We start from the raw sequence: 26,161 nt of genomic DNA on the forward strand, positions 1-26,161 counted from the left end.
TGACTTTACTTTCCGGCTGAACAAGAAAGAAATGTGGGGAAACTGGCTGGCTGGCTGGCTGGCTGCGGGTGGAGAGTGAGTGTAGGTAGGTACCACTAGGTACTCGGGGGGGCAAAGTCAAAGCAGGAGGAGGTGGGAGAGAGCGCGCGGCAAGAAAGCAAGCACTCTCTCTCTCTCTCTCTCTCAGCAGCGGTTAGTTGTGATATTTCACAACGTACGCCCCCAAAAACCTGAAATATATCGAATCACATCACCCACCAACCACCAACGAACGGTCCACGGATATCGATAACCAGCCAGCCTGTCTGTAACCCATGAGTGAGTGCAAATGTTTCGATTCCCCGGTTATCAGCCCAATTATCGGTTCCAGTTCTGAGTGAGAGCAGGTGTGCGGTGCGGTGTGGTGGTGGTGGTGCGATCTACAGTGCCTAGCTATCCAAACCGTAAATCTCAAATTAAATAGACACAAATTTCCTGGTGTATGTGTTACAGTTGCACCTCCTCAACCCCATGCTACCTACCCGCCCCATGGCCGGCCGTACCATAAAACACACACAAGATTCTATTTGCCTACCTCGAAGGGTAGGTAGTTGTACGTAAAAAGAAGAGAGGAGGAGGAGGTGGTTGTGTGGTGTGCGTGCCTGTGAATTTCGTACATACATTGTTTGCACTGCACTGCATACAATCTAAATGCCCCATACCTATCGGTATCAAAAATCTACATAAATCTACAATCGAACATTGGCCTTGCTGTATCTGATCTGATCGTGACAGCTCTTCCCACATACCCACATACATACAGCCTCCCCGTTTACAAGGCCGGCGGTTGGTTTACCCTGAAAGCAGAGGAACAAAAAAAAGATGCAGCACACCCTTCTTTCTCCCCCGCAATTACGAATCTACCGACCCTACATCCTCCCACACAGATCGAAACAAACGACCCTTCTTCTGCCTGCTCTCTCCCCACACAGAACCCTGTCGAACTACCCTCCCTCTTCTGAAATGAGGAAACAAGCAGTCAGGTCGAGACGATGCGCCACCCCTCACCTTAGAAATCTGGACAGACATGACGCCGACCTGCTTTTCGAGACAGAGAGAAGTCCAGCATGTCATGCAGGCTTTCCTTGCACCCCTCCTTAGCTTCATAGCTTCCCTTCCCTTCCCTCCCTTCCCTTGCTCACCTTCTGTACCCTCCCTACGCTGCCTACCCCCGCCCTCGCTTGTAACGCATGTGACCCCTCTTTTTTGATTCATCCATGCCTCAAGCCTTCTTTTTTTTTACCAGATGAATGGCACTAGAAAAGCACAGACAACAAAGACGGAAACATTTTTTTTCCTTGTGAGTGGAGTGGAATGAGTTCGTCACCGGACATAATGGACGGTTTTAGCTACTATCCATCCGGATGCACAAGTCAAACCACCACACAACATCGTGACTTTTTTTTCGGCCGCGGTCCACGGTATCGGCTCTTGGGTGATACATAATCACGATGGAACATTTGTAACCACATAGGTTCAGTTATGTGCGACTTACAATCCAATCCGAGGGAACACCTTTTACCCCGGCGGCACGAAACATACATATGTAGATTTCCGCCCTAAATAAACCCCCGGGTCAGATCAGAGTGAGCGTCAAGGGTAAAAAGAAAAGAAAGAGAAAAAAAAGTGTCAGGGAAAAACAGTCATGTGTTGCGTTTTGCCTACCGGTATGTAAGGTACCACTGCAATTGTAGTAGCCGTTGGTAACCAACTTCTAGAAAAGGGAGTGGGAAATGTCCAATAGCACTTCTACCACCCGAGCCACCGCAGTACTGCTCCGGGGGAGGCCACGATCATTTCCGATGCCTCAAAGACCAAAGACAGCAACGAAAGCAGCCTCAACCCGGCAAAATTCAAAAGCCACCTAACGAATTTTTTTCCCTCCTAAAGCGCAATGGATTTCGCCATACCCACAGATGTCACGACTCACGAAGGCCTTTCCTTTCACTTTGGTCCTTACTAGATTAGCTATTTGGAGCCTCGAGAAAGCGGCGCTAGTTAGTACTGCATGTTTATATAAATATAGGGTTAGGGTTTCTTACCAAGTTAAACATCTCCAAACAGGCAAGCCAACATCTCAGCGTCAAGGCTCATCATCTAACTACATCCTCATCCCCTTTATTTCTTTTTTGTCTCGTCTCGCCGTTCCTTTCCTATTTGTTATTTGCCCTGCCTCGTTGCAACTTTATAATTCCTTTTTACTGAAAGTCAAATCCTAAAATCCCCATCCAAGCAAAGCGCATTGACCTTTCCCCTAGTTGGTTGATTAGTTGTCTCACTTTTGCTTTTTCCCCAAGTTTGCTTGCTCCCCGCGATTTGTTTTGCTTTGTTTTGTTTTCCTATTGTGACGGATCGATGTCTTGCCTGTGATGAATTTTGCCCATCCGATCAACAGTGCATGCATGTCCTACCTAATTCAACCTTTGCTACCTTCTCCAGCGTAGGTACCGATTGTTAGTCTGCGTTTTGTTTTGTCAGTCGAATTGAAAACTGCACAGCTACTTTATGTAGGGGTCCAAAAGAGTTGCGGCTTGAAACATCGATATCAATTTTTTTTCCTGAGTGCGGGGGGACCAGTTACACGGAAATGTCATTGAAAACCGTAATACGGCCGGGAATGAGTATCAGCAGTCGAGACCACATCGCTGACTGAGAGCGTCGATGGGTCAATGATCGTTGGTCGCAGTCCCTGGAGGAACCTTCGGGATCGAACGGCTGTTAAATTTCTTGCCAGTGTCTGCATGCTTCGTAGAGCTGCAGTGTGGTGGCTTGCATGGTGGGCTTGAAGCGAGTAGGAACAGAACCAGTGAACTCTTCTCTCCTTTCCTCTAGCGAGTCTCGTGAGCCAACAAGTCCCGCAGAGTACGAGCGGTGGGTATGTACGGTACTGTATTTCATACTTAACCGTAATCCACCGGCATGGAAAAGCAACACTTCTAAACTGCGCAGTGCTTAGCCTCATAACGCGCGATTGTTAGCTCGGCCCACTGTAGGGTCTCAACTCACGGTACTATGATGGCCAGTTCCATATCTCCGGTTGGCCAGCTATCACAGAGCTCACAACTCGTAGTTCTCCAAAGTCTTTTTCCTAATGTCATTGGAATTCCGTGGTTAATTCCTTAACCGGTCCGGTCGACTTCAAGACTACCAGTGTCGCCCTAACTCGCTGCCATAGTCTTGTGAGGCCATGGCAAGCCTGTAAGCTGATTTTGTATTAGACGTTTGCCAATAACGTAATTTGACTCAACCGACGTTTAAACGGTTAGGGGCAGAGGTCAACTCTTCGTCCCAAAACCCTCTTAATCTATCGATACCATAAGACCCTTAGAGCTGTTTGGCCCTCTAAATCTCCGAGTGAGTGACTGTGACGAAAATTTCAGCCAAAACCAAAAAAATAATTCTTTTTCTATCCCGTACCACAGGTGGTTATACCAGCCCCGAACTGAGCCGTACTCAAATCTGAAGCATGCAACCCAAATCCGAGAAGTTGGTGTCAATTGACCGACGGAATGACCGTCAGCCCGTCCTTGACTAGCGCCCAAGGTGTTTGGGCTGGAGCGTAGACATTTGATTTAAATCTCCTAGTCACCCCAGTTTCTATTAATGAAGATGCTAAAGTCCTTTCTGATGAGTGATGGAAAACAGAGGAGTATAAGTCTTTAGTAAATCGCATAGGGATATTTCGGGGGGGGGGGGGATCAGCATACATATACATTGCATATTGAAGTACATACGCACCCACCATTACCCACACACCCTCCCACCCAGCCTGATAACGATAGAGAAAATCAAGACTTCCAGAAAATAGACGGATTAAATAGGTCTTCACCTTTCTACGCCAGTTTCCCGCTCGAGGGGATGTCCAGGCGAGTGGTGGAAGTATAAGTGTATTTATCAACGATATTAATCATATTGATATATTGAGGCACTGTGATTGTTTGGACTAGCTGAGAAATTAGGAGATTTCGGTAAGATTATGTAGCGTCAAAGGATTGACGTCACTGAAGCGTTAATGTAGCATTTCGTTCCTTTTGTTCTTCATGAAGTATCACTCGCCTATCGGCGATCGAAGTTGATTTTTTTTTGTTTAATTCATTAATTGCATGATGTCCGGCCTGCAGGTGAGTGGTGGAAACATAAATATAAGTGTGTTTATCAACGATATCACTATCGAGGTCAGAAATCACTTTAGAAATTAAGCTTCGTTGACTAAGTACTCACCTATGTACCTACACGCGTGTATTATGAGCGCTTTGATAGTCTGTCGTTGGAGTTGTAATTGGTCGTTGATTGATTGACTGATTGATTTTATTGTAATTAAATTAGAGTCCTGTAATATAATCAAGTAAGACGAGTCTGAAGGCTTCAATGGATGTCGATGTCTAAAGCTAACACGAACCTGGGCAGGACACTATTCCTCTTGACAGCAGGTACTTTACTGTTCGACACCGTGACCTTCCTACCTTAAACGACACATATCTAACAGGAGTGGCTTAACTTTTATCACCACGACTTACTCGAGTTTGGCGCCTTGAGGCTAGCTACATGTAGGGTGTCCCTCCATTACTTTGTAGGCATGCTGGCTGCACGCGTCTATCTAGGGATATCTTCCTGCAGCGGTTATTCAGCCTTTTATTATTTACATATACAGTAGAGGGAGGTTGTGGGCAGCAGTTGGAGATTGGGCGTTGACGGCCTGTAAAATGGCATGAAAAGTATTAAAGAAAGCGTGCACATATACACAATCTGACATGAAGAATTAAATCCGGAGCCGATAATACGAATTAAAGCCACACCCCATGCCCACGGACCGATATATGAAACCTCCGCACTTGAAGAGCGGAGTGATAGGTAGGTAGTCGAACCTTCGACCTGACTCCACCGACAGTGGCTAGCTGCTTTATACATTATATGCAATGATAGAGACAAAATGATTAGCATTGCCAGCTATATGTCCGAGCAACCTTCCATCCCCCAGTTGACAGGCCTTCAAAAGTGTGCCGCCGGAACCGGTTTTGGTGCGGAAAGTTCTGTCCGGGTAGCACCTAGGCCTGGAAAATGTAGTTCTCCGATTCGCATCATTACTAATGAGAGTTCTTGATGGAGATTAGAGCCTCTCAGAGAGAGTTGTCCTTAACGGCCGGTATGGGCTACGAAGAGTTTGGTAGATGCTGAGATTGCAGACTGACCTGGCAGGTCGAGTGATATTTTGTGATTTTAACTCAATTATCATTATGTGTTTATCTCAAATTAAAAACAGTAGTATAGTCTCATGATCATATAACGTATGGGTATCGAAAGAAAAGGAAAAAAACTCACGTCACAAAGTGTTGCAAATGTGGAAATGGTCCTCTCTAAGACCCACATGTAAATTGTGGATGAACTAGGGTGTCGCAAAAAGTGATCAGAATCTGATAAGACAAAACACGTATTCACGCAACATTCACTTACCCACATACCCAAGGACATTGACATCGAAGGGTTAGGGTCCCAATTCATCTTGGCACACACCGCCATCCCTCTAAGCATCACTTCCAGCCAGCACACAACATGGGCGAGTGGTCTAGTGGTTAGACTGCTCGTCAGGTTAGACACCGAGTGTTTGTTCTCAGGATACTAAAGGTCCGGGGTTCAAGCCAGGGGTGGGAGTAGTAACTGGATTTAGCCGCCGGTTGTAGTACTTTTTGTTCTTTTTTATGAGAAGTAAAGAAAACGAACTGATAATTATAATTTACATCTCGAGGCTACATACTTTTCTCCGCCAGGCTGTTGTTCATAGCCCGACAGTCCCCGCCCCTTATAGGAGATATTGAGTAGGCGATAAGACTTTTATTGTTAACTTACTAGCTGTAAGTTTAGATTTAGAAAGATTGGTTACTGTTTTTATAGCGCGACTAAGCGTAAAAGAATAATCTATATCGTCTTAGTTTGAGGGAAAGCAAGGTGAAGAAGCGATAACCCGCGAGGCACATACGCCTAATTCCCATGATTATCTCTGACATTATGGATTGAGGTATGTATCTAGATTATCTAGATGCATTTGTTTGCAATACATGAACCAACAGTCTCTTGAAATATTTGTATTTTCAACTTACTTGAGCGCTTTGTAGGGCGGGCAGAAAGTACCGGATAATGCAGGTTTTCATCGGGCCTTTTTGGCAGTAATTGGACTCTCAGCGCGCGCGCAGACATTTATGGACCTGGAATCTCCATTGCAATTAATTGTCCTGCACTATTCACGCATCTCCCTCGAGTGCTGGTAACGCCTAGGACCGGGGCCGGGGCCGGACTAATGGTTCTATCCGACGCGGCCGATCGACTATGTATACAAACCCAGGTAGACTAAATCTCAAGAATTAGGACTGTACTGCGCGTGCGTCGGACTGCGTCGGACTGCATATGGACTGCATATGGACTGCATTGGACTACACTCGTCTAGCCAAGACAGTCCTTCAAACCTTTGGATGGACGGGATGAACTATGGGATGAACTATGGAAGTCTGTATAGGCCGAAGCTCCAATGTATACAACAAGGTTCTTATTGTTTAGTGCCTTTATATAAGTGTCTTGTTTTTACTCCTGCTAATGCCGAGATAACCTCGAACAACAGTTACAGCTACTATTGCTACACCAGGCTCCTGTCGACTAGTGTGGCCCAGCCCATGACTGATATCTTGGTAAAGCCGCAAGGTGAAATTATCGGAAAGTTCTGGTCTACCGGGCCTCAGTACTCCAACTTAATTCCAATGAATCAGTCGAAGCAACTTAATGAGTTGTACATATTCATCCGAGGAACCGTTCTGAGGCCCGAATATTCCCATCTATTGCACCAGCTTATTTCCCGAGGTACAGCTAAGTTCAAAGTGAGGATCATCTTTGTGAAAAATAAGCTCTCTGAAATCTGTATCTGTGTTTCTTTCGCTATCGTTGACGGTGAACTATTCACACCCCTTAAGCTCTAAAGACCTTGTTCAACTATTATCAGACTTTCTCGAATTGCATAAACGATCTGTTAAGTATTGTTTGGTCTGCATTTGAATGGGCATTATTTATTCATATCCTATCACTCGATGCCGAGACTTTCAAGCCGGGACGATGCCTGGACAGAAGGAGGGATAGTCAAGCTCGCACGATACGTGCTCGTTCTGTAGCAGAATCGACCAAGCAACCCAAGAGTCTAAACCCGAGGCCCGAGTTCGAGAATAGTGAGCGAAGGTGTAAAAATTGACCTGTTTTTGTCGATAGCAAAAATGAACGCAGTGATGGTCACGAGATAGGGTGTCATCTCGAAGCCTGCTTGTAAGACCTAATAATAAAGTGAGTTTGGGGGGACAACTATCTTGAGACAAGACCGGGGTTTGTCTTGGGACATAATGCAAGATCTTTTAGCCACTTAATATACTCCATACAGGCCCAGTAATGGTCCGCCGGACCGGTACATGGCCAAATAACTTGCACCAGATAGATATGTTTATCCCAAATTTTAATACTCCTCAAAGAGAGCATTTTTTCTGCTTGTATTAAGCAATTGCATGCGAGACTACAATTGTCTCGCAATATTCTCGGGACATCTCGAGACTCTAGAGACCATTTCTTTCATAGATGGTACAAGATGAAATAACCGCTAATCTGATCTCGTCTTATCCCGTGGCCATTGCTAAATAAACGGCTGCTGTTCTTGACGGCTAACACAATGTAAACGAGTACTTGCTGTGCCTGGTGTTATAGTCGTTCGTTGGATGCCGGCTAACGGGGAGGGGGAGGCTGGTTGAAGTAGGAATCATTGAATAGGCCGGTTTGGTAGTTTAGTGCTCTGCTTGGAACCTCTATTTGAGACTCTACTTGCTAGAAAACTTGGGTCAATGACTAGATCGGCAAAGAAGGATTTCAGGGCCGTGTAGTGAGAGAGACATAGGGCCCTCTGAGAAAGTAAACGTATCTATAAACGAGGATAATCAGTGTACCCCGTCCCTCTAACGAACTGGACTTGTGGTCGTAATAGTCAAACCGGTGGGTGTTTATCGTGAGTTGAGTCATAAATCTCCAGAAACATCCAGCAGTAGGCAATAGTTGAAGTCAGAGAGATTAGCTGAAAATCACCAGCTGACGTGGGAACCGCAAAAACCCCGAAAAGACGTTTTCGGGGAGGCTTGTGGTAACTGGATCATGATCTATGGCTCGACACCACGTTTATATGCCGAGGTCCTAAAGAGATGTTAGTGGATAGGAGATGTGGCTACATCAGGAGACACGGCAGGTGGCTTGCTTAGATTACAACCACATGTCTTGTTGCGAGGATAATCCTCCGACAGAGAAACGGTTATTTTTTACTTTTCTCCATCGAGTCTATTCCGAAGTCACACCGCCCCATCAACTCATTAGGAAATAGAAAATTCCATCAAAGTGCTTTCCAAAAACCCCCGAAGACAGTTGAGTGTTAGATGATGGATAGGGCTCGGCGTATGGACCAAATTCCAGGGAGGCGATCTTTCATGATGGAAGTCTGGAATCGAAAGTAAGCCCACCAACCGCCCCCAAACACAAGAGGATAGGATCATTATCGTACCGTCTCAAAGTTACACTTGCTTCAAGACATAGCCAGTGAAAAAGCTAAAGAAAATTATAGTGTCGGTAAAGAGCCTGTCTTTGAAGCGAGTGATAATCTATGCCCAGTATTCTTTTTTCTTTTTTCTTTTGCAGACACAACTGCACCTGTGCGGAATAGCGGGTAATTGATCCGGGGGAAATCCATGCATGCCATCGGCTGTGGCGCTCTTGAGTGTAATCACCTCCTCCCCCTTGTGCGGCACAGCTGAGTTATCCGGATAACAGTGGGGGGTCAGTTCCAGCAAGTTGCTCATCCCTTACCTTACAAGTTACGGCGTGGGTACCAGTAATCTTCAGAGATGGTATAGGCAGTTTTTGGTACTGCACATGGTACACGTGGTAAGCGAGATACTTTAACAGTTGAATGCAGTGGCTACGGGCTCGAATACGCCGTCAAAATCTGCTGGAAGAGACCTGCTCCATCTAAGGAAAGGAAATTTGCGACATGAGCACTAATGTATCTAACATAGATCAGCACAGAACGTTGATCCTATCCACTTAAAACCAAGAGTATGATTCTCACAAGCTAAAAACGCACGAAGATTAAAGAAGGTGGCATATAACCCTGTTTAGTGATCCACCCGAGTGATAGTTTATGAAACTATGAAACTGACTTGAAGCATCATCATCGGAGGCCCTATTAATAGTTTCCTAATGGTTCATAAGTTTTCTTAACCAGCGAGCACATCTAGCTATTCCAAATACCCCCTAATACGTTCACCGTCGTGGACACTACGAGTGGAGAGCGATATGACAATGTGTGTTTGAAGTCGGAACCCCGAGGGTCAAGAATAGACTATATGAATGTTCTGGATTCAATGAAATTCATCAATATGGTATGATATAACTCAGCTTGCTTAGATATCTTTACCTTCTAGAGTCGGGGCTCTCTCGAAACGGTATCTTTGTACCACACAAGATCGAAGAAAGATCGACGTTAATATGCATAATGTAGATCCGGCGGCTTCATTTCTCCTCGCCTCTGTCTACAAGCTGAGTTACGACAAGGCTTTTATTTATCTGCCGAGACACTTGGCTGCACTCCAAGGATACTTTGAGCGGGCTAACAACTGATCGCTCTCACTTAGAGGTCGAATATAATCGTATGTTGATGTTGAGAAATCCAACAAGAATTTAACGAGTCTCGAAGCTAGCAGAAGAAAATAAGAAACTTAAATGTAAGTCTAGTCGTACCCCGTACCATGCGGTATGCGGTATTACGGGGAGTAAACGGTAAGGCATGATCCAAGTGATTAGTGGTTGACCACATTCACGGTAAAGAAGAGATCTGTTTCAATATGGTACCATATGTATCGACCGGAGATGATACACTTAATGCTTTATAGAGATGATTGGTGGGAACCTTGATTGGTGGGTTGTTTTATCCTTATAGGTGATACAGTACCCCCTGAGAAGCTTAAGCCTCCTTCTATTCGCACGTATCCATCCATGTGGGTGACCGAATATATTTAGGCGCAAGTAAGCCCTCTCCTGGAATTCAATAGTGCCGTATATATCTCGGAGATTGCAATCCACGCTAACCCTTAAATGGAGGAATTATTGTTATATGTGCCTTGTTATATGGTCGAATCGAGACACATACTACAACTACCGTCTAGATCGCATCAAAACAATCCGTTTCACGCCAACGTCAATCTGGCTATTTCCTTACCTACAGTACACTCGAGCCTTACCACATTGTAGCAAAGGTAAGACATCACCCCATACATTCTAGTGGCCATGGGTGTAACTACAGATGGTAGGGGAGTCTTGTAATACGCGCATCACAAACTAACCGTTCATAGAAGTTGTGGTATATTCTGATAGAAAACTCGTACGATTCTTCAAGCAAAATCACTCAGCTATTTTCTCACTCACTCTGTTGGCTGGCTGCAGAGCTACACAATGCTGTAAACAGATCTTTTAATTAAACTTGCACGTGCTCACATATTGGAGTATTGTCCATAGGTATATCAAATTCCAAAAGTAAGAAATCTGAGTTCAGTATCTCTGCCTAGAACCTAGTCTAGGAGTGTTACAAACCTAAACAAACGGAAATGCCGAGAAATTTTGAGGGCCACGACTCCGTGGACTTGGGTCTTTACAGCACAGTTTCGGCTGTTTCGTGGCAGATGTCCTTATTTCGGATGGGAATATTTCTTATCAGCTTCTAGAAAGCATGGGAAGGGGTTCATGCACGAGTAGCCCAAGCAGGTGGATGATGTAACTTTGGTGGGAATTCTAGGATGGGTATATTCTAGAAGTGAGCAAGGGGAATCCCAGGAGATCCATGCTAGGTACGAGATTCCCATTCTCAATCTCAGCCATTACAAATTAGAATCAAAGGAAATAGAGTAACGTTAACTGGAGATGAGGATCAGTGTGAGTCGGGCCGATAAATTTGAGTCACGGGGAAGGGCATTAGGGAAGGGCATTGGGGCAGTTATGAAACCGCTATTCGTGCTGTGGAATGGGTTCGACATTCCTATCTCCATGATGAGCGTCCAGGATCTCAATATCCACTTGCCCAATTGAAGTAGAGAAGGCGATTGACAAAAACAAGCAAGTGGATTTATGAAACGTCGCTACACCCCTTCGCTCATCCACAGCTAAAGCCACCGACGGGACCTAGCGCGACAGACGCCGACATTCCGAAATGTATGTAGCGACGACCCTCGCCAGGGGTTCCAGTGACCGCTCTCAAGCAAGGTCTGGTCCCGATTGATTTAGATGCTAAGGCGATACGATATGTCTTATTCACTCCTGAGCATAAGACACTTTTTTATTTTTTTTCTTCTTTTGAGAACATATATACTGACAAAAGCTCGAGCGTAGTGCATAAAGTATCTCACACATAGCGTTTCGAGATATAACTCCCTCAGACCAAGTGAAGATGGGGGATCCCAGTTTACACCCCAGCCACTTCAGCCTTCTTCAGCCATGGCCATATCGAAGGGTGCTCAAAATAGTTGGTTAGAGCGTTTTGCCAATTCGGCAGACGATGGCAGCGTAGAGTAATTAAATTGCTCGAGAAGGAAAGCGAGAAGGTTCTCATCTATTTAGCTCCTAATAAAAAACTGCCGGACCGTTAGTGGACGTTTGACGTTAAGGATCCTTAACCAGGCTAGACTTTATTTATTAGCGCAGATCAGCCGTATTGAGGCTCTGCGGCCACCCGTTCGTCTCGATTATTGGTGGCTTTTGTCTCAGTCATGATTGGTACTGTCGTTCACTGGGTATTGGCGGACACTGGGTGTTGACGGATTGCAGGCAAAACTTAGCTTAGCTGTCTCTTTTTTGGTTTGTTCGTCAACACCCAGTGCCCGTCAATACCCCGTGAACGACAGTACTTTCTTGAGACTTGGAGAAATGTTCACAGTACTTTTTGTGGCTTTAATTTTGGTTTTTTGACGGTAGCCTGAACGCAGATGAATCAATGCACAGGTTCGACAGGCAGTTACATAGTGAGTGAAGGGTTCTTTGGGACTTGGGGCAGGAATACACGATATTATATTATTAGACAGTACCTACATGTAAGTACAAGTGCTCTACTCTTGCAACAAATACTACATGTATGTATGTGCCGTACGCTATTCAGCTCCAAGTTTGTACTCACATGTGCACTCTACCGGTGGACTCACCAGCGCTACCTAGAAGAGGGACACGACTCAACGTCGTCTAAAGCGCCCGGTACTCTACATATGCGTCTAGGAATATATGCAGATATCAACATACGAACTACTAGGGATCTAGTTAGAGTTTGCATGCGTGAACGTCATAAACTAGTGGTCGGTGAGGCAAAGAACTTACTTTTTGATCATTTCTGCCCCCCCCCTTTTTGGAACTCAGCATGTGGGCATGGCAATCATCGACCTGGCTAATAATAAGTGGCCGTGTAAGGAAACGAGTGCTTGGTAGCGAAAAAATGCCAACTAGGTACAGCGATAGGAATGATCTATGGAAAAAACAGTTATATGGTGCACAGATATTTCGCCATACAATTTCACCCCCCCTGTTTTTCCATAGATCATTCTGGTCGCTGTATATCCAATCCCGCTTGATAAATTGTTTCTGACTCTCGGCTCCTGAAGCAAACACTACAATATTGTAAGATTTTCGGTTTAATCCGCGGACCGAACATGGGAAAATACAAGGAAGGTTTCAGGCATCTGGACGAAGTAGGAAGGGGTGTCCTGGCAGGCAATGACGAGATGGGGTAGTCCGTGCTACCCAGGTACCATGATAGAGTAACTGACCCTTGCACCTACATCACGACCGACAACACCATCACGACTTTTTTTTTCACTTTCGTACTGTAATATTGTGCATACAGTTGCTTTGCAACCACCGCTTTTTGCGCTTCATATTCTATTACCGGTACCTAGTGAGTAAATTATTATTTACTTCTTCGGACATCCCTGCCCAAGATGCAGATAATCTTCTCCCACCACCACCTTCAGCACCAGCAAGCACCCTTCCCCATCCCTTACCCCTTCTCGCAAATGCAGAGTACTCTACATACTGTCTGTATGTAGGGCATTTTACAGTGCATTTCGCCGGCCTCCTTGCCGATTTTGTTGACTGCCCACCTCCTCCTCCATGCAGCTGTTCCGTATCTTGGCCCTGTACTGTTTTATGATCTCGCACCGATATGGGTGGTTGATCATGAGAGTGTGTGTCTTGGCCGGATAGGTACCTACATGAAGAGGAGGGTGAGGTGCGTGGTGTTGGAATTTTATTTACTCTTTGGAGAGCAATTTCTTTTTATCTACCCCGCCTTCCCTCCCATATTTTTGGCTTCGACCCTCTCTTTTTTTTTTGTGTTGTCTTCATACCGACATATCGGTCTCCACTTCCCTTCCACCTCCCCCCCTGCACAGCACTACACTGGGTATATATTCGTTTCTCTTGTTGCTACCGCCGCCGCGACTACCCTTATATTCAGCCGGTGGTGGCTTTTATTATTTATTTATATATATATATTCTTTATTGCCTGCCTGTCAATGCTAGCTAGCTAGTTTCCCTGCTCTGTTATAATTCCTACGCCCCCCAATCAATCGAACGTCGGCAATCCCAAACTCACTTTTTATGGTGACACTGCCAGCGCCAGATGCCTTTTGTCAGTCCTGCACGTTCAAGTTCACGTCTACGCTCAGGTTCACATCATCAGCATCCAGGTAGTAATCTTCCTCCCCGTCTTCAAAAAAAGCAGAATCCAAAATCAGAGTCTACTACTACCCTTAGTAGTATCTGGAAGAAATCGGCATTCATCCGCTACTGCTGCTTGGTTGATCTCTTACGCGGCGGCCAGAGACAAGAACACCTAAGCAAGAAGAATAAAAAGAAGAAGGCGGTCTTGGTCGTTGTTGTGGGCGCGGTTCATAGGCGGCGATTGTCCCCGACGCTTGTGGTGCGGGAACGGAGGCGGCGCGGACATACCAGTGCTGGGAGTGGGAAGAAGAAGGGCAGTCCTAGGACGAGTTATACAGGAACAGGAACAGGAGCAAGAGCAGGAACAGGAGCAAGAACAGGAGCAAGAACAGGATCAGGAACAAGGGCAGGGGGGTCAGCAAGGTCTGGGATTGTCAATCAGAGGGCCTCCTCCACGACCACTTCCCTGAGGACTTCCGGCGTCACATCGGTTTATAACCCCACAGCTCCGCTCCCGCCCATACCGCAGGAAGAAGAGGAAGGAACATCGAGCTTGGGCCTGGACCGAGTAGAGGAAGTAGAAGAAGATACACAGGCATCATCATGCCCTCCGACAGCGGCGCGGCATCCTCGTCAGTCTCCCCAAAAGTTATCGTACCGTCAGTCACGGTTATTGCACTTCTTGTTCTTATAACATTCATTGGTGCAGTGATCATCTTTGTCCGTGCGTACAAGAAGCGACGGCGGAACCAAGCGGGCACCGAGAAACAGGATGAGGAGGCAGCAAATGCCGCCGCCACAGCCGACACCAAGACTGGTAAACATCGGCGGAGCGGCGCGAGTAGCAGCTTTGGCGGCGGCAGTGGTGAAAGAGGCGGCGGTCGCGATGCGGAGGATGTGATCAGCCCGGTACCCCGCGCGGCGCACTCCCACCAGGAGGCACGGGACATTGTTGAGCAGGGCTTCCGCCGCAGCCGGCGGTCGGGCGACGGGGTTGAGCGGGGCGTGGTATTTGGGCAGGGCTACAGCGTGTGGAACGGGCCCGGGCAGCAGCAGCAGGACGAAGGTGCGGCGCCGGTCATTGGCAAGATTGAGCGCATCATGGGCAATCCGCTGTCAAACGACTTCTACACAGACCGTGCGAGCGGCAGTGGCCACTCGCGGAATAACAGCGCTGCAAAGGCAGCAGCAAAGGAGAAGAAGAGGGAGTCGAAGAGACACAGCTATCCTGTGGTCAACACGAAGAATGCACCGCTGAGGACGTCTTCGGCGAGGCCGACTACGGCGTTGGAGCTGGACACAAACCTGTCACCCGTGTCGCCAGACGAGACAGAGCTGTCGACTGCGCGCGACTTCTCACCCTATAGCGGAGACAACGGCATCTTCAAGTCACTGTCACCGCCCCCAGCGGCACCAGCTGCTATTGCGCTGCGGTATCCGAACGTGACGGCCCTGGTGCGAGCCAACATCCCCGGCGAGTCGGCGTCGAAGCGGTCGTCGTTCCGATCATCGCATCGGACGTCAAGCCGATTCTCATACACGCAGCTGCACGACGGGACAAATCTCTCGGACCACATCTCGTCGCAGTACAGCCGCTCAAAGAAGGAGCAGAAGTCGCCGTCTCCCATCCACATCGAGAAAGTCAATACACCCGATCCCCTCCCAAGTCCGCCTGCCTGGGCGGCGTTTGGCGGGTTCGACACCTCACGGAACTCGAAATCATCGTCTTCACAGCCATCCAGGATCTCCACACTCTCCTCTGGTACCGACAAGTCTGCAGAGCAATCCGTCAAGAGCCACGGTCACGGCCACAGACTCTCGTGGAACGGCCGGAGCGTCCTAGACCTCGACCCAGCTCCGCCACCAGTCCCTTCAAAGCACTCGCCAACCCCACCGCCCATCGCGCCCTCCTCCCCTACCCCCTCCTCCCCCTCCCGTCCACTCCGCCGAAAGGACAGAAACATCCCCATCGAGCCCAGCTCGCCACCAAAGTTTGCAACAGCCCCAAGAGTCCGCACATCCGCCTTCGGGCCCTCCCGCCAAAAGAACTACCCGCAGCTTCCGCCCATCCCGCCAGACCCAGAGGACGTCGCCAGCGGCCAGCTGTTCCTACCAACGCTCATGTCCCGCTCCGGGTCCAACTCAAAAATGTCAGTCCTCTCAGTGCCATCCACAATCTCGTCCTTAAACACCATCAACACCATTACCCGCTCCACAACAGGGCTCTCGCCCACGCCTGCGCGCCAGTATACACCACGCAACACGCCAGAGCCGTTGGCGGTGGCGCCGGATGCGAGCAGCAGGAAAAGTATTGGTGCGAGTACGATACTGACGGAGACGAGCGAGACGTCGAATATGACGGCGGCAGAGCTCGAGCTGGAGATGAGGAAGATTAGAGATCGGGCGAAGAGGGCGTCGGAGGAGAGGAGGGGAAGTAGGGTGAGGTATGAGCAGAGTTGGTTGGCGGAGGAGGAGGCGGAGAGTTCGAGACCGGGCCAGGGGGTGGGGCATAGGTTCTTTTGAGGATTGAGTATTGAGTACACGCACATATGATATTGGTTTTTTGGTTTTTTCGTTTTTTCGTTTTCGTTGTTAAAATTTTTATGGGTTATTGGCTAGGTGATTCTATCTATCTGCATCTGTGGTAGCGGTAGCGGGTGTTTTTTCTCTTTATTTCTTTTCTTTTGTTTTCTTTTTCATGACTGGCTGGGGGATGCATTTCTCTTCTTTTCTCTTATTTCAATTCTTTGTATATATATTTTTCTTCGGCGGGGCGCATCTAGGATGGGCTGTTTTTTTATTTTATTTATTTCATTAGTGGCTAAGTAGTGTTTATTTTTCTTTCTTTTTCTCTTTTATGCATGATTATCATGGGTCAAAAATTACTTCCTACTTCCTCGATCACATTCTGTCTGTTTTTATGCATATTTACCACAGCGACCTGGTGTTTTTGGATTGTAGTTTGTGGGGGGGGGGGGTTAAGTATTAGCAGCGTACACTCTCTTTATGTCTTCTTTGTCTATCATAGCATTCTTATGGGGTGGGGTGGGAGCACTGGTTGGTCTGTGTGGTCGTGGTTGATTTCTCTCTATCTATAGCTAGCTAGCTAGTACGTACATCATTATCAGAGACGAAATAAAAAAAAACACTGAACAGATACTAGGGTGTTCCTTGGGTGTTAATTGCGCACTTTTTGGAGGTTGTTTTTGATCAGCAATTGCGTACTGTGAACATCCCCTTCGCAGATTATAATATCACCCAACTAGCTAGCTACTAGAATAGTTAGTAAGTTAGAGGATATCCTCAACATTCGCACGGCCAGGATCGGCGATATTTCCATTCGCGAAATCACGTGCGCTAGATCCTACCTACTTGGCTAGCCCCCTTATGAGATATTGGAGTTTTCTTCGTTGTATATAGTTGTTGTTGTTGTTGGCAGGCGTGTGGTAGATAGCGTAGTAAGAGGCAAGGTTCGTTAATCTATTTAGACGTTCCACGTACGCACGCAGGCAGCCCTTGCAAACACGGGATGCCATGGACCGGGGAGGGGGGGGGGGGGTCGGGGCACTCGTTATATAAAACTGCATATACTTGTATAGATCGATATCAGGAAGCTATTGCGTCTTCAAGGCCTAGGTATCGGTGAAGAAAGAGAGGAGTACATCAGGTACTATACGATAGTAATTGTGCTTGGGGGTTGGGGGTTGGGGGGGATATGGTTGGTGGTGCGTCATAGCTCATCACTCGCAGGCTCTTTCCGGATGCGGGATAACTGCTTGACGGGCTTCCCGGCACCCGTCGGAAGGGCCTACGCTGGGGGTCAGTGATAGAAATACCTACCGTGCCGGCGGCAACGGAGCATATGCAATATCCGAGTACTAAGGTATATAGGCGAGAGGCGAAACATGTTGTTTCAGTGTGTATATACACCTACTCTATCTTGCCGCTGTTGTCGAGATTAAGGCGCGGGCCCTATTGTGGTCTTGTGTTCAGGGGCAGCTTAATTCTTGGACCTCGGGAGCGCGGTGGGTATGTAAGGGACCTGCTACCAGCCCCACCACTGTCCTGTCCCTGGTTTGGAGTTAGATAGATAGCGGAAGGGAGGTTGTGGGGACGCCGTGTGCGCTGTGCATCGATTGGGTTCCTGCGTAGGGGATGAGAATTGCCTGTTTCGTTTATCGGACGGTAAACTGAGATATTAATCCTAGCTCCTTTGGAGTCCGGGAGATAATATAAGGCTAATGATTGATGGTAGAGGGCAGCATGGGCATTGCATAGGCGATTAATTAAAAGGGATCCGGGCCCTGAGCGTGAGGAGATATCGGTGGAATATCTTTATGGAGAGAAGCCGTATGCGCTGATAACACCCAGGTGGCAGAAGAGAAGTTTGTAACCAATGTCTGGTAGGATGACAGACCAAAAATATTTGGAAGTAGGTATTCTGTCTGCCCTGGGGAGACATCAATGAAGTGGAATTTTCGTTTAATGTGTAGTAAATGGTCATGGATGCATATGGGAAATGTGGTAGCTTTGAGAGTCAGAATAAAGTACACAATGCTCTTCGCTCTAGTATGGCTCCGTAGCCATAAACATACTGGCAGGAGGATGCAGCAGAAACAGATTGTAAGGATAGATTACGAGACTACCGATAGCAATACTGTATTCATAACTAGAGAGAATACTGAGCACTGTACAAGTAGAACAGATATACCAGACTAGCTGTTATATCTTCACGATTAGAGGACTCTTCCTCAGCTATCGTCATCAACTCATATACACTCTATTAAGCGCGTGTGACTTTCACAGACCATGAGTATCTGTGACGAGCATCTTATCCTGTCTACACAACCAGTGCCGCAGTTTGACCTTGATAATAGATAGGCAATGATCAAAGAATAGAAGCTTAGAGTAGAGAAAGGTTAGTCTCGTTCCTTTCCCACAACCGTCAGAACGACCGAACACTCCTCCGCCGTTGGTCATTACCAGTTGACTACATAGGTGGAGTGTGTTCAACCCAACACTCAACCTGCTAATTTGAACTGAATCACCTAGGGTGATATCGCTCCCACGAAGCACAGCTTTATGAGTTCGAATTTAGAGCAGATGGCACTCTGTGGCCATTTCGAATACACTCAGACAGTCCTGACTGTACCCAAATCTCCCAGAAGTCGGAAGGAAAAATCTACACTAAGAGGCTCTCGCCACAGCTCATGGTATTCCAAGCAGACATAAAATTCTATAGCTCAAAGTTCAAAACGATGGAAGGACTAAAAGATCGCCGGACTATTGATTGGATGGTCGTCTAAACAACATCGACCTAAATAAATCATCAATAGCATGCGCAGCGGGGTGTCGTATTCCTGTATTTGACTATATACTCATCAAAAAATAAACCAAATAAATAAATTAAACAACCAAAGGAAAGGTCAAAAAAAGGCCCCCAAAATACCCGCTAACAACCAACGCTCAACCCCTTCTCTACAACGAATCCAAATACGTCTCAAACCTCTTATCCTCCTCCTGAATCGCCTCTTTTGTCAGCTCCCTCGGCAGCCCAAACATCGCTAAACACCCGGCTATAATACACAAACACCCCGTAATAATGAACGGCGCCCGAAGGCCCCAATCGCTCTCGAATCCGCCGCAGGCCGCAATCACCATGTTGAAGGTGTAGGTGCCGATGAAGCCACCGCACTTGCCGCACGCCGCTGCGATACCGTAGAACTTGCCGCGCACGCAGGTGGCAGGTGATTTGGCGGAGAGGAGCCCGATGTTGTTCCCTGGTCCGAATTCGCCGAGGGAGATGAAGAGTCTGGATGAAGTGTCTGTTAGCTGCTGTGATTATCACCGGCCCCTGATAGTCTAACTGTGCTAATTAAACCAGTCCAAGCACAGGCTACCCACTGGGGATATATCTAAGAAGCCTTACCCATACAGCACAATTAACCCTCCCGCATTCCCCTTTAAGGCGCTCCATGACGCCGCAATGATACCCCCGACAACCGCCTGCGCCCACACTCCCGTTGCCAATCCTCTCTGCGCTCCAAACCTCTCACTAAACCACGCCCCCGCCACACTGCCCGGTATCAAAAACAGCTGAATACATGCCGTGAGCCCAAACACCCTTATCAGCGATGTCTCGCCCAGCACCGTCTTGACGATAAACGAGCTGTACAGCGAGAACGAGAACGACGAGAGGTTGTAGATGAACCACACGCCGCTACACGTTAGTAGCGGGCGCCAGTAGTAGCGCATGAGCACCTTGAACGGGACTTTGCGGTCGCGAAGGGCGTGCTGCTGCGATTGCTCGTTTTCGGGGATAAGTAAGCGGATGAAGAAGATGAGGAAGGGGAAGAGAGCGCCGAGGCCGAGGGCGACGCGCCAGACACGGTGCAGATCGGTGCCATAGGCCGCGAGAAGGATTACTGGCATGACGGCGGCGAATTGAAGGCCCTGGCAAGAGTTAATATTCTACCGAGTGATAATCCATGATGCAACGCTGGAAGGGTAAATCTTACGAGCCCGATGTGGGTGTTGGTAAAGATGATAAAGATAAAATCACGGCCTTTCTTGCGCTGGGCGGAGGACTCGGCGCAGGCGACGGAGCCCGACGGGTACTCGCCGCCGATACCGATTCCGAGGAAGAAGCGCCATACCATCAATGCTTGGATCTGCACATCACAATCAACCACCACTCTTCCCCAAACGAACACAGAAACAAAGCCAAAGAAAAGAAACCAGGAAGGGAAGGAAAGAGAAAAAAACTCACAACCCCCACCGGCCCGGGCGTCACTCCAATCGCCGTCGCCGACATGATACTACACACCACCAGGAAGCCACTCGAGATCAGCATCCCCATTTTCCTCGACCACCGATCCACAATAAAGCCGAACGACAACTGGCCCAGCACAATCCCCGCGAACCCAATCTATCATCATCCTAGTCAGCCACATCCATTCACTCACGCACTCACTCACGCACTACCTCCGCCAAGCCAAGTGGGGTGGGTGGGGCAGGGTCAATGATCAAACATACAGAAGTCACAATTCTCGACTTGTCAGGCGTATAGTGCTCCGGCCAGGCCACAGCCAAGATCGTGTTTACGGCACCAATAATCTGATTTCATTTCCACACCGGGTTAGGGTTTTCCCCCCATTGAGTGAGGAAGTGAGCAAAAAAAGGTGATTCATACTCCATTCAGGTATCCGTCTGAGAAGAGGCCAGCGCCGCAGGCCATGATGGCGACGTTTGTGGACATCTTGTCCACCTTTGCGGTTTCTGGGTCTGATGGTGCCGACTGTTCGGTTGGGAGCAGCTCTATTGGGGTGCTGGTGGGTTTGGATTTGGTGCTCATTGTTTCTTAGTTGTTAACAAGCTGTGGGTTCTGGGTTTTGTTTTTGGAGAAATGGAAGATATTTTCTGTGGGGAAGTGAGGTGGAGTGAAGTGGAGTGAAGTGGGGGGAAAGAAGCTTTATGGGTGGCGGGGTTCTGTTTCTTCCTGCTTTAGTTGATGATGAGCCAATGACCGCACGCTAGTATTTCGTAAATCTACCTAATCTCCAAGTAAAACACAACAACTAGCCTAGTTACAAATAGAAAAAGAAGTCTTTATATACCTTCCCCCATCCCATCCCATTCCCCTCCCTAAACCAGATAGCTCACGACAGCCATCAAAGCCACCACCGACCACCCAAACACCACCACCAATATGGCGAGCACAAACGCCGCCAGGTGCCTCTGGTCAGGCCCATACAGCCCCCACACCACGCCCGCAATCACGCTCAGCGACAGCGGCACCACGCCGGCAAGAACAACCTTGTCCGCCCGCCACGCCTCGACAAACTCCAGCGCATAGCGGTCCTCATCGAGCGAAAGCCGGTGCGCCCACTCGACCCAGTGCCGCTCGCCTGTGCACTTGTATGGGTGCAGATAACACTCCAGCAGCCGAGTAGGCGAATGCGTCGGTCCCTGGAACGTGGACGAAACGTGACGTTCTGCGCGGTGATACTGCCAGCGGAAAAACACATACATACATTAGCACTACACACCCACCACCACCACCACCACCACCTCCTCGGGGAAACAACAACAACCAAGCTAAGAACATAAACATACCTCAACAACCGCAATGCGCCTCAACCCCCTCAGCGACAACACGCGCCGCCAGAACCCGCGGAGCGCATTATACCGCGCGCGCATCTGCGTCAGCAGCTCGCGGTCGTCAAAGTCGTCGTCGCTGACGGCGTTTGGCAGCGGCAGGCGCGCGATGCGCGGGTCGCGCGAGCGCCGGTGGCCGTAGAGGCAGAGGACTAGTACGCATTCGTTCACTAGCTGTTGGAGGGTGATGGCGGGGGCGTAGAGGTCTGTATGTTGTTGCTGCTGGGGGGTGCGGCAGGCTGTGGCGGGGGCGAAGATGCGGCGGGGGGAGAAGCGGGTGGTCCATTGGGAGATGTGGGAGGTGATGGAGCTGGTTACGGAGGGGGCGCGGGAGCGGGGGTGGTTGTGGTGGGCGGCGGCGGCGGGGATGGTGGGCACGGGGGGGAGCGGGTGCGTGTAGGGTGCGGATTCGGTGAAGATGGAGCTGTGTGGTGCGGGTGTGCCGGGGCGCTGTAGCGGTAGATCGATGTTCAGCCATGAGCTCTGGCCCTGCCCGCCGCCCGTACCTGTCGATTGGTCAGATACTAGTCTTTCGATGATCACCGGCGGCGGCGGTGTCTGCGGTGGTGGTGGTAGCGGCGGTGGAAACGCAATCGCCGGCCCCGCCAGCGGCGAGCTGTGACTCGGCTGGAACTGCGCCACCTGCGTCGCAATGGACGGGAACCTCTTCTCTCTCTCCTTCTTGCTCTTGCTCTTTTTCCGCCGCACCGCCTCTTCCCGCTCTACCCGCCGCAGCGCACGCTCTGCTGACGCAAATAGCTCTTCGCAGTTCCCCTCCCCCACCTCCCCCGGCTCCCCCAGGCCGCGCAGTGATAGTGCTTCCTCAGCTGGGAATCGCGCCGTTGTGTCTGTGCGCACGAAGCCCTGCTGCTGGTTGTCGTAGATGTACATATTCTCCTCCTGGCCACTTGTGCCGCGGGACAGCAGCTGCTGCACGGGCTTGATGCGGTGGTAGGTGTTTTTTTCGCTGTCATTGCCGTTGGGGGTGGTAGTGGAGGTGGGCGTGACGCGGTAGAGCGTGGTGAGGTCGATGGCCGCCGGGCTGCCGCCGAGGGGCTTGAAGATGCTGTTGGACCGGATTGCGTAGCCGGTGAAGGGTGCGGTGGGGATGGGGAGGGCTGTGGGCGTGGGCATGGGCGTGGGCGTGGGGCGGAGGATGGCGTCGGCGTGGAGGGTGTAGAGGGCGCCTGTGGGTGTGGAGGAGGGGGGGTTAGATATCAGATTTGATATTTATGTGTATGTATGGGAAAGAAGGAGATAGGTTATAGACTGCGATATGTATTTACTTACCATTGATATATATCTCCACGTCCTTCTCCTCCCCCTCGTTCCCCACCTCTCCCCCATTCCCATTCCCATTCACCACCAGCATACCCACCTCCCCCACCTCCTCCTCCTCATCCCCCAACCCCACATCATCTCCCCCCACCACAGCCGCCTTCCCCGAGACCTGCACCACCTGCACCATCCCCGCACCCACGCTGCAAAACCCCACGCCCGCCGCCTCCTGCGGCGTCCTCGCAAAATCCTCCGTCGTGAACGATGCCGCCGCCTCCGAGAACGAGGACTCCCGCCGCCTGCTGAAGCCGGCCGAGTGGTGGCGGGACACGGGCGTGAGCGGGCCGAGGGTGGTGTCGTCGTCCTCGGTGTCGGCGCAGGAGGGGAGTTGGGTGGCTGTGTTGTTGCTGCCTGTGTCCATGTCCATTGCGGTGGTGTTGATTGGGGTTTGTGTTGAGGTAGAGTGTAACTAGAGGGTGAGATTGGGGTAGGGAGGAGGGAGGGCTGGTGTTTTTGTTAGTTATAGAAGTATGTATCTTTTTTTTTTATGGCCGTGAGGGGAGGGGTGTAACAAAGAAAGATGCTGTAATCTGAATCTGGGGGCGGCGGGCTGTTGGGTTGGGACAAGAGAGAGTTAAGGTTTGGAGGGTCGGTGGGATTGTTTCACGTTTCATGGCGGGGGGGATATCACATGTGTTTTCGCCCTGATGGGAGATTATTGCCCGGGTGAAACTGAGAAGAAGGAGAAGAAGGAGAAGAAGGAGTGGAGTTACAGCTTTTAGGTTTTAGGAAGAATAGTAAGAAGAAGAAGTTAGGGAAAGCAAATTTATTTTTTTATTTTGCTGGCTGGCTGGTGGGCTAGCTGGAGATGCTGTTTCTGGTACTGGCTGGCTCTGTGGTATGATATGCAATATGATCCGCATCCCTAGACGCTACTACATGTATGTAGCTACAATTAATACCCCGTCCGCATCACCAACTATCACCCGTCCCCCAAACCGCCCCGCCAGCCAGCCAAAGAGAAATCAAGAAAACACTACCTCCTAAAGAAACCCCCCCCCCCACCCTCCCACCCACACACACAAACACCCCTAATTCCCCGCCAACCTCGCCTCAATCCTCTCCTTCTCCCTCCTCCTCGCCTCCTCAATCTCCTCCTTCGTCGCATCATACCCCACCACGGCCGTCTGATTAAACGGGTTCTCAGGACTCTTCTCAAACTCCTTGCGAATCAGCTCCTTCATCTGGTTCAGCCGCAGGCCCTTGTGCTCCTCGCGCACCTCGGGCAGCCGCCGCTCCTCGTACGCCGCATACGCCGCCTTGTACCGCCGCTCCGGGTGCCGGTCCACGCCGACTTTGGCTGCGTCGGCCGTGAGCGACAGCGCGTCGAGCGCGTCGTCGATGCCCGAGGCGTTGAGGGAGGCGAGGGCCCCGTCGAGTCCGCTGCCACCGCCGCGGGTGCGCTTTTCGGGCGCTTTGGACTTGGTCTTGGGTTTTGAGGGGAGGGAAGCTTCTTCTTCGGCGAGGGCTGCGGCGGCGGCGGCTTTGCGAGCGGCGGCTTCGCGCTTTTTGGCGTCGGCGGCTTCTCTGTGGGTACATTCTACATTAGCATACATTCTCTCTCTCTCTCCCACATAAATACAGCGGGGAAAATGGCAGGGACAAGGGAGGGAGGGAAGGGGGGGGGGGGGGGGAGGGTTACTTCTTCCCACTATCCTTCGACCCCTTACTCCACTCCTCGTCCTCCGCGGCCGCGTGCTTTGCGCTCTCGGCGCCGGCTTTGGCGGCGGCTTTGTCGGCTTTGCGGGCCTGGCCGAGCGCCTTCTTGGAGGTCTCGGGCTGCTGCTGCTTCTTTGGTCCCATTGTTTTCTGTGTTTGTGTTTGTGTTTGTGTTTTTTTTGTGGATTTATGGGTACTTGGCTTTTGTAGGTATGTAGGTGGTTTGTAGTAGAAGGTTAGTGGAGTGGGTTGAGAGAGGAGGGGCAGTCTTTATCCCTGTGCAGCTGCTGCTGCTGCGGATCGACTCATGCACGTCATAATGCGAACCCTAACCCACCAGTGGTCAATGATTAGGATGTGGTTTTTACCCCATCCTGGACTGTTGGCTATATACATGTGATCGACAGCGCCCGGCCGGCCTTTCTAGATATTTGGCCTTACCCAAAGCCACGGGTGGGTGTGCGGGGGGGGGGGGACAGACGAAGGGGTGGTTTTTGATCGAGGCCTCGCTCGGCGCTGTCATGTCTGGGGGTCTGGGACTAGCTAGATTGCTCTGAACATGAATGCGGTGCTGAGATCGTATCACGCACGGCGGCGGTGTTGCAGCTTTATCGCCGAATTAATCGCAAAACTAAATACAACACACATACTCTATGCTTAACCCGTACGTACGTAGCGTGTCTCAACACCGGCATGTTTTTTTTTTTGTTTTTGTTTTTGAGCTGGCAAATAAAATCCGGACTGCCTACTCTACATCTAGCCAGCTGTAGGTTCGGGGTTACGTTTAATTTCATTGGGGGAACGCATCTAGCTAGCTAGCTAGAGGATTAATGAGGATCGACGAAGCGTTGTTTACCGACTGGCCTGCAGCTGGCCTTAGCGTTTTGTGTAGTAGTTATCGCTACCCTACTCTATGGTCATGGCGTGGGTTTATATATATCATAGTGACCCCTTATTTACTCTAGTACACCGTGGCCGGATATTTGTGTACGCAGTTACTTCAAGTAACCTTTCACAATAAAACCCCTTCCCTTCGTCTGTTCCCAAACAACACCCGCGCGTGGCCTTGTAATACGCAATGGCCGAGTATCTACTCTGTTGTATGGAGAAGTAATCTGTATGCGCCTGGGCATCTATCGTATAATATCCGCCATTCATTGTGAGCAACTAAGCTTAAGCCTACGAAAACTGGGAAGCTTTAGTAAACAGT

The 26,161-nt window shown here is 49.5% G+C and overlaps 5 protein-coding genes across 5 annotated transcripts; 2 read left to right on the forward strand and 3 right to left on the reverse strand.

Moving 5' to 3' along the window:
* Window positions 1-10,825: 10,825 nt before the first annotated feature.
* LAJ45_04676 (uncharacterized protein) lies at window positions 10,826-11,181 on the forward strand (the record flags this gene model as incomplete). Its single annotated transcript, XM_046114253.1, has 3 exons — window positions 10,826-10,835; window positions 10,892-10,943; window positions 11,028-11,181. 3 exons carry the CDS (start codon window positions 10,826-10,828, stop codon window positions 11,179-11,181), a joined length of 216 nt encoding a protein of 71 aa, XP_045972775.1.
* A 2,575-nt stretch (window positions 11,182-13,756) lies between these two features.
* Window positions 13,757-16,320, forward strand: LAJ45_04677 (uncharacterized protein; the record flags this gene model as incomplete). Its single annotated transcript, XM_046114254.1, has 2 exons — window positions 13,757-14,429; window positions 14,507-16,320. 2 exons carry the CDS (start codon window positions 13,757-13,759, stop codon window positions 16,318-16,320), a joined length of 2,487 nt encoding a protein of 828 aa, XP_045972776.1.
* A 2,955-nt stretch (window positions 16,321-19,275) lies between these two features.
* LAJ45_04678 (uncharacterized protein) lies at window positions 19,276-21,151 on the reverse strand (the record flags this gene model as incomplete). The annotated part of the gene is made up of 6 exons (XM_046114255.1): window positions 19,276-19,609; window positions 19,727-20,250; window positions 20,316-20,468; window positions 20,567-20,725; window positions 20,779-20,913; window positions 20,990-21,151. The coding sequence occupies 6 exons, from the start codon at window positions 21,149-21,151 to the stop codon at window positions 19,276-19,278; spliced, it is 1,467 nt and encodes a 488-aa protein (XP_045972777.1).
* A 290-nt stretch (window positions 21,152-21,441) lies between these two features.
* On the reverse strand, window positions 21,442-23,659 carry LAJ45_04679 (uncharacterized protein; the record flags this gene model as incomplete). The annotated part of the gene is made up of 3 exons (XM_046114256.1): window positions 21,442-21,804; window positions 21,913-23,141; window positions 23,245-23,659. The coding sequence occupies 3 exons, from the start codon at window positions 23,657-23,659 to the stop codon at window positions 21,442-21,444; spliced, it is 2,007 nt and encodes a 668-aa protein (XP_045972778.1).
* A 664-nt stretch (window positions 23,660-24,323) lies between these two features.
* LAJ45_04680 (uncharacterized protein) lies at window positions 24,324-25,095 on the reverse strand (the record flags this gene model as incomplete). The annotated part of the gene is made up of 2 exons (XM_046114257.1): window positions 24,324-24,819; window positions 24,935-25,095. The coding sequence occupies 2 exons, from the start codon at window positions 25,093-25,095 to the stop codon at window positions 24,324-24,326; spliced, it is 657 nt and encodes a 218-aa protein (XP_045972779.1).
* Window positions 25,096-26,161: the final 1,066 nt, after the last annotated feature.

This window comes from Morchella importuna, assembly GCF_003444635.1.
Source record: "Morchella importuna strain M04M26 chromosome Unknown Morimp01GS011, whole genome shotgun sequence".
NCBI classification, from domain to species: Eukaryota; Fungi; Ascomycota; class Pezizomycetes; order Pezizales; family Morchellaceae; genus Morchella; species Morchella importuna.